Here is an 8,625-nt window from a genome sequence, read left to right on the forward strand (position 1 = left end):
CTCCTTGGGAGAGGCCGTACGAGGAATGCAACAGTTGATTTGCACGCATCAGTTAGGGGAAGGCGTGGGTTTGTGCTTTGTGGGAAATAGATGTTTTGGGAGTTTGGCTGGGTGTTTAGTTGATGCTAAATGAATTTACCAGAGATGTCGAGGGCAAACTATCCGACTTGATATTTAACCAATGGCTACTGATCCTTGGACAGCGAACCTAAGAATAAATTTGATGCTAACCTTAAAATGAACTTGATGCTTCGATTATGTGTAGGATTCCTTGTGTGCTCTACAAATTAGTCTCAAGGTGAATGTCTCCTTTGGAGTAAAGTTCTTTACAAGGCGCTGGTTTAAAAGTTGCTTCGATAGCTATTTGGTCCCATCAAATATAATGGTGAATAATTTTTTTGGCTATTGTATTTCAGGTGTTACCCCTAACGTCTCCATAAGCGGGGGAAGTAACCCCTGGTAAAATACTTGTAGATAAACGGCTACGAGGTTGCTTTATTTACGTGCTTTTGGTAATTAAACTCGTCAAATCGAATTCCTTATGTTCTCCTAATAAAACACTGAAAAAAAACTCTTGTCAGGACTTGAAAAATAGCGATAAACATTCATTTTAAGGTTAGCACTGTAGCGATGGCATGGCCAGGAGGCCAGGCCGCCCTGCGGAGGTACGGTGGTGGAGTCCCTAATGGCCTGCTACTGAAACTGAAAGCTAAACAATCAATTTTAGTACTACAAGTACTACCAAAAATCCGTGTCATTTACCAACTCAATGATGCGGAATTTCCTGGCAATCATTGTGTCGGAATCAGTAACTCTGTCTATCAGAAGCATAGCCAAATGTGTTGCACATCGGTAACTTCGGATATTTAGCATACAAGACCAACTTTTGATGTACATGGATGGTTCCTACCTATTTCACTCAATGAACTCAGGTGGTGGGATGCTTCCATTCTAGAAGGTGACTTAAACAACGTTTTTTCCAGACGCCATAGTACATTGTGATCCTTTTTCAATAGACTTCCTAGTTAAATTTCGATTTCTTAGGTTTCTCACCCTAGAATTAGTACGTGCACTCAAATTTTTCTCTATATCATCTGTAAAAGGGGAAGAAACCTTAGCCATTCAGGATCAGAATCATATTTTGACATCACGGTAGGGTGTGAACACATCTTTGTACCTGTCGGCTGTAAATAGGTTGTGGCCTCTCACATTGCAGACACGTACACACACACGAACTTCGCCGGTGATACGAGCGTGTGTTTCAGGCGAAATATCAGAGTAGAAGTAGACGTAGACTGGATTGAAAAAAAGAAGCGAACCCTAATTCATCCGTCAAAGAATCGCAAAGTTTGCAAGAGTAATTCATCTCTTTCTAATAATCGGATGCCCTTAGGAAGAGTTATTCCTTTTCTACTTACTAGGTACCATTTTGGACTTGAAAAGTATACTTAGGGATCATGAGAGTCCTTTCCTCACTTATTTTCAAACCGAAAAGACACAGAAATGAGGCGCCCTATTTTACATTCCCTAATTTGTATTTATTTTCTAATATCAAATTTGTTTTGTAGAAAATCCCATAGTACCGATGCAACTTGAACAAAACCTAGTCATAGATTTATTACACGTAACTCTCTGCTTGCATGACTGCAAAAATCCGCTTTCTGGTGACCTCCACGCGCACAACCGCCTTAGGCATACCATCGTCGCTTGAGTTGTACGAGGGTGTTTGGCGCCAGCCTGCCGACGTCACAAAGCTAAGCGTCTCTGGCTCCACCTCACAGCCTCCTGGTAAATGGTAGCAACGGCTATGAAATCGTTCCGTTTTTGTAGAATACTTTTACACTGGTTTGACAGTGCCTTTTTGCTATCACCACGATGGAGTGTTGATGGTGTGTAGCCCTAGCAGTGCATGGCGAAGCATAGACGGTCCTACTGGGTTCCAGTGTTTACATTTTCGTTGTATATTTACCCAAATAATTTGCACATGAAAATGTAAATGGTCTGTTTGCGATGTATAGGCTTCACTTAAGGTGAAAGTGAGGTGTATGATATTCCACTCTAGGAGGATGAAAGTGGTATTCTAAAATCTACTTACTGTAGTTAATGCATCCCATTTACACGACTGCCATTTAAAAACTGATTTTAGGGTGCAACCGGATTACCTTTTAGTTTATTATCAAGAATGTCGTGCGAAATTGTTCGTGAAGAAAACCAACGCGGTAAGATTGGCCATTTAATTGGTGAATTTCCTTTAAATACAGTAATCTTTTTTAAGTCTTAGTAAAAAGGGACTCCGAAACCTATGCTAATTAAGTCTACGAGACCACGCCCTTGGGAAAAGGAACTGCCAATCATAGCTCAGCGGAACTTCGATGAACCAGGTCTGCTGGAGGGTTTGCGGCGCCTCGAGACTTCTCTGAAGATGAAAGAAGATATAATACTTGATAGAATGTGTATTCCCAACGCACAGAAGGGCGTAGAGGGCTACTGGCATAGTCAATAGGTCATACCGCCCGGTAAGGGCACAGTGGCGGGGCCTCCCACTGGCTCACCACCAAAACCGAGGGTTAAATAAACAGCTAAGGTATCACAGGTTAAAATACAAGCACTGTATTTATTTCATTCAATAGAGAGAATTCTTGTCCGGAGCCAATTTGACCTGATGGTAAAATGCGCCTTTTAATCATATACATTTATTATTACATCACTTCAAGAATTTCAACTGGCACACTGAAAGCCGAGTTGTAAAATGCGTATCAAAGCACTGAATACAAAGAGGTATTTGACAAGCAAACCACAAATTCGTGCCAGAATGTGACACACAGCTCGTGTATTGAGTACTTTCTAATGGAAGTGGAAATGAAGAAACTGCCATGTGACATGGGAGAGGGAGTATTTAATTTCACATTTTAAGTAAAATAATCTCATTTTTGGGTCTTCAATTTCCAAGAGGGTTATAACTATTTGAAATTTATCTAGACTTTAGAGTCCTGCCTACGACCTGACTGTTGCACAGTACCTTTTAAAGAGCGTGCACTTCGAGTTCCCATACATAAATAGACCTCTTTCCGAAACTTTTCCTTCCAATTTGTGCTGTTTAAGTACTCAGATTCGCCTTATTTGGTTTCTCTTACTTTTAACGCTATGATTATTCTGCGATTTGAATTAATGTCGCATCAAATCCAAACATCCACGTTGTCATTCAATCTTGAATTGATCAATACTAGGACTTGGAGGTCGAGTAACCACTAACCAGACTGGGCGCTTGAAATGCAGTCGAGGTGTGTGGAGGCTGTGGGCACCTTCTTCTCTTGCTTACTTCCGCTGCTGGGGGTCTTCGTTACTGGGCAAATTCCCCTTCAGCTCAGACCGATGAAGTGTAATAAACGTACCGATTTTAATGCGCTCTGCCAGTCAGCCTGCCATGATATTCTCGTCTCGGAGTTTGGTTTTTGTGGTGAATCGATTCAGTTCACTGCGCGCCATTACAATCTGAAGGAACTGACAATTTCTCTCGGTAGTATATTTAATGTAGGTCTTTTTAAAAGTAATAAGGGTTCATTATAGCTGCCAAATAATCAAATTTTCCACTTTATAAAACAGACCCCCTCAACTTGTCAGATTCCGTATGCATTAACATTCTTAGTCCTTCTTTTGATACTGCTATTTGAAATACCAAATTTTGGAGCTGTCTAGGTTTTATTGGTAATTGAATTTTCAGGTTTTTTTGCCTGATTTTTCATATACTAAGAAACCACTCCACTAATTCAAAAAATCCACATTTAAAATTTATGCGCTCTACTTTGTGAAGTAGGTTACCAGTTAGTTAAAACAACGAACATATCATATTTATCTTCTCCGACATTGTCTTTTGCAATTTGAGAAACAGATGTATGCCTTAATTCAGCCCTGAATTGTATTTACTTCTTCCATATACATTGTTCAAGGTGGTTGATCCATTCATTAATGACGGAATCGCATAATTATGTTCCTAATACGGCATCTCTTATGCAAAGCACCTTTTACTTTAATTTTTGGACTGACACTACGTTGCAGGTCTTTTGTTTGCTTGCACACTTACCCAAAAGACTCCTTCATTGTGGACGAATTTCCTCAACGGTTAGTACAATACGACTAGCGCAATCCACTTAATACCTTTACACATTTTTGGCTAAGGCATGGTAAACGATGTACTTCTATGTTGAAATATCACTCACGACAATTTGACAGTCGGTCTTACACCCTCAGCCTTTTTGAAAGTCCCCTATTTCTCTCAACCGCAGCACAATGCCAGGGAAGAAGAAAGGCATTGGCGTGAGCGTAGATCGGTAAGTTGGGAGCAAGTATTGTCTGAAGCATAATATTACTGCTTGGCTGTTGTACTTATTGTCAGAATATGTAGACCGAACATTAACCAAAGCAAGGAAACAAATGAAAGCTCTTTTTCATTCTCCCTCCACTATGTTTCTTTCGTTATGTCAACCATGGCGTTCAAGTTCCAAGGTTGTCATTGCTATCGATGCATAACCCGAAATCGTTTCTTGTCTAATTGTGAAAGTTGATCGTTCCATGCCTTGTTTTAGTGGTGGGATATCTTGTGATGTTTTACTCGTGAGAATTAAATTCCCCAAACCCCAGAGTACATGCGCATAATTCGCGGGAAATATTCTCCCATAAAATCCTATTCGTGAGTCTTTTATGATTAGAAAGGGCCAAGCGCATGATTTGTGATTCCTTTGAATCAGGATATTCTTGTCTACTACTGCTAAGTCATTTCCCGCGTTTACATTTTTACTTACCGTTGTTTTACGCGTACATTAAAAACCGACGCATTGTAGGATTTCAAAAGGAGGAGTGACGTTAAGATAAACTACACCCTGGCAATTATTGACGAGGACTACACAATCCAGTACCTCGTCTTCTTCAATGACGTAAGTTGAAGTGGTTTCTTAAGCCTCAGAAGTAGGTTGTCTTACTGACCGTTGCTATTAATAATATTTCTGCAACTTTTACTACCTACACTGGGTAAGTAGAACGCGTGCCCACAAAGGCACCGATTGACGTTGGTTCGCTTTGTAAAGATGTTCTTTCAATAATTCTAATAGTTCAGCCAAATATTTTACACTTTCTTAATCATAAGGAGATTGTTGATAATGACTTGTGACTTCAGTCTCGTTAAATGTCGAATCACCAAATAGGCAATAATGGGTAGTTCAGTAAATGATTGAATACGGGACTGGAAAATCTTTAAAAGAGAATAAGCCTCTTACTTAAAATGCGTATTGCTGTTGGAATAGAAACGTTGATTGGACCCATCCCACTTTGCTATAACTGTTGTCTCGAAATGGCCCATTTTGCCCTCACTTTAAACGTTTTAAAAATCGCCTAGGGGGAATAAGATTTCCTAACTGCTAGACAATAGTTTTAAACGCTTGTCGGCAAACTGTTTTAAAAAATTTGACTCCTTGTGATCGCAAACGATGGTAAAGGTCAATTAGAGCAATGCTAAAACAACGAGCGTGACCTAAACAGACCGACTGTTCACAGCCAATGGCCCAAAAATATGAACTGAAATTAGCAACTGTACACTGTGGTGCAGTTTCGAATTCAAAACATTCTTTTTGAGTTTTAGGTAAAACCACTGGCATTTGACTGGAAATTACACGGCCATCACGACGTCATAGGTGGGTAGCGAAAATTAAGAAGTAAAATTACAATTTTAAACTCGTGGTGCTTATGTGCTAAATGTTTCTGACCTGCAAGTTGCAGTTTTATTAATTTTAGATCTGTGGCATGGGCTGAAGCAGTATTCCAAACCAATCCGACTTCGGAAACAGATGTGGCGAGTTGTCCTTTTTGAATTTATCAACAGGTCGGATTTTCCACTGCGGAAACCCTTACCGCCACTACGGTTGGATTACACTGCAGACCTAAACAGTCTGGGTGGTACAATTATAGCTGTTGGGTACTACTGTGTTACCGTAAACGTTCAGTAACCCAAAGAATAATTTACTGCGTGTATGCGTTGCCAGCGTCTTCCGTTAGTAAACCATAGTGGTTTCACTTTGCGGTTTTAATACAAATGTGCAAATTTTTTGGACAATTGGTAGCCATACAAGCGTTGTTAATAAAATACACTGATTACTGACCGACTTTTGGTCCTGAGCAGTACACAGCTGGTGGAGCCTCCCTCCCCCAACAGCGTTCGCCAGATGAGATCAAAACCTTAACAGCTACGCATCATTACTAATAAGTCCAAGTGTCTTTATAGGCGTACAAGCATTTAGTAACTGCCACTTTGGGCTTGTGAGTGATTTTTGAGGCACCAACTACGGTGTGATGGCCGAATCTGGACGACAGCCTGAAGCAAGGAGCTACACGGTGATTGATGTTTTGACTAACTTTGCAAATTCCTCACTCACTTTAAATTAAACTTATGGTGAAAAAAGGTGCTTTAGTCTTGTTAGTAATGGATTCTCTACTGCACTGATGCAGCCTGTGAAGGCTCTAGGGACAACTCGGAGATGCATCGAGGGCGGTGACTCACGACCGTGGACTATTACCAATAAAAGTAAGCAAAAAAATTATTTATCGTAAGTGGTTTTATGTTAAGAGATGTCCTTATGTTGTCGTTGAAACAGAAAAATGAGTAAAGCGTAGTATTAAAAACGTACAAAATATGAAACCGTTATTTCGCATGTCTAGACAAAAAGACAAAAGTACAAATATTAACATTTGACTGGTTTAATTTTGAGGTGTTTTTGTAAATATTTCGACTCGTGTGATGGTGTTTTATTAACCTAGTAGTTTGGAGGCTTACTTGAGTGCTATTAGGTCTTCTTCGTTCTGAGTGTTGACTGATGTAAATGGGTAGTCAACATGCTAAACCCAAAAAGGCTGCCTCAGAAAGTGTCGACCGAAATTTCACCTTTCGACTTAATAAGGGTGGGTCGGAAAAGCTATGTATTTAGTCTGCACAGATAATTGGTTTATTTATTGCCTAATTTCGCCTAGCTAGGATTAAAAACTGGGGAAATCATACCCAATCTAGGGGGCACTCGCTTATTGCCTAATTTCGCCTAGCTAGGATTAAAAACTGGGGAAATCATACCCAATCTAGGGGGCACTCGCTTATTTGCGTCTTGTCACGTGGCTTGTGGTAATTCAAAGTCGCATTGCGTTTGTAGGCAAAAAGTCGAAGTGTGGTGATGATGGGACATCTGTTTCTTCCCTGGACGTGATGTCGGTCCCTGACGGTGATTTAACAGCTCTGTATGATTATGACCCTCCTGTAAATGTACATTGGTCTGCTATCGTCGTAAGAAAGGGTAAGTTTGGTTTAATTTTGTTGCTGGCAATTTCGAAGTATTTTTCCTGGCCCATGTCATTTGATAAGCGGCGGCTCTATTCCTGGTTGTAGATGCGCGAATGGTAGTGTTGCATAACTTTACTGCATTGGCTTGTCACTTCTAACCGTTTTAAATAGGTTTACTTGGTTTTCCCGAATATTACGTTAATTAGTCGGATGGCTTCCTGAAACTGTGGGACTGGGGCATCCACACTTCCAGTCTGATAAGACGTTCTGCCGTACAATTGATAGTCTCTTCAAGAAATGCTGTATTCTTTTATCAATCTCTGAAGGTATGGCACATTCATTTTCGATCAATTTACCAGATTTTCCCATTGTTTCGTTTGGAATTAGTACGTTTAGTGTCAACTGCGATCAATTCTCTATTCTCAGGTTTTGGGAACTCGTCTCATTTTAAAGATCTTAGAATTTTATTTTTAACTTTAAAGGATTAAACTTTTCCGATTTTTGGTAGGTGACTCACTGTGGTTGTACGGTCGGAGCTCCACGGGCGATTGGTTGGATGTGCTTTGTCGACGCACAGGCGAACGGGGCTGGGTACCAGTATCATGTCTCTTCGATCCGACTTCGTCAAAACCTCTCATCGCCTCTGGCGCTGCTACTGCCTCCTCCGCCCCCAGTGCTCACGTCTCCTGTCCCAGTCTGATCGGCGAGCGATGGTACCACGGCGCTATTCACCGGAGCTATGCGGAATATCTTCTCAATAGCGGCATAACTGGCAGTTTCCTTGTGCGCGAATCCGAGAGCAGTTTCGGCAAACTCACTCTCAGTCTCCGCTCCGACGGACGCATCTTCCACTACCGTATCTCCACGGATGAGAACAACCAAGTGAGTCGCTGTTTGAGGCATGGTACCTTCAGTATGTCTTCATCCTGCCTTTTTTTGCTCACAGATATTTCCCGGTTTCTTTCTTCCACGCTTCTCATCTAACAACCGCGGCAGTTCTCTAGTTTATTACACCTGATTTCTCTGTGGTCTGGTTCCAGTGTTGCTCGTCTTTGTTACAATTGTCGCTGTTCAGTTATAGGGTCCTCCCTCTTTGTTCCCATTTCATTCCCATCCCATGGGCTCAAGCTTGTGGGAACAACAATACCTTTAGTATTGGTGTCGGATTTGGGCGCTTTCCCACCGTATTTCCACTATTTTGCCACCCAGATGTCCTACGTAAATTCATATCTCCTTCCTCTTATTGGTATTCTATTCTATGAGAAAGAGCTTGATTGTTGTACAAGTTTAAGCAAATCTTTTCATGAAAC

At 40.9% G+C, this 8,625-nt stretch overlaps 1 protein-coding gene across 1 annotated transcript; it reads left to right on the top strand. All coding sequences in view use genetic code 11, as the record gives it.

Moving 5' to 3' along the window:
- Window positions 1-1,640: 1,640 nt before the first annotated feature.
- EGR_00475 (Tyrosine-protein kinase abl-1) lies at window positions 1,641-8,333 on the top strand (the record flags this gene model as incomplete). Its single annotated transcript, XM_024489724.1, has 8 exons — window positions 1,641-1,788; window positions 3,257-3,531; window positions 4,284-4,328; window positions 4,839-4,931; window positions 6,496-6,571; window positions 7,188-7,328; window positions 7,824-8,197; window positions 8,262-8,333. The coding sequence occupies 8 exons, from the start codon at window positions 1,641-1,643 to the stop codon at window positions 8,331-8,333; spliced, it is 1,224 nt and encodes a 407-aa protein (XP_024355721.1).
- Window positions 8,334-8,625: the final 292 nt, after the last annotated feature.

This window comes from Echinococcus granulosus, assembly GCF_000524195.1.
Source record: "Echinococcus granulosus chromosome Unknown EG_S00002, whole genome shotgun sequence".
NCBI classification, from domain to species: Eukaryota; Metazoa; Platyhelminthes; class Cestoda; order Cyclophyllidea; family Taeniidae; genus Echinococcus; species Echinococcus granulosus.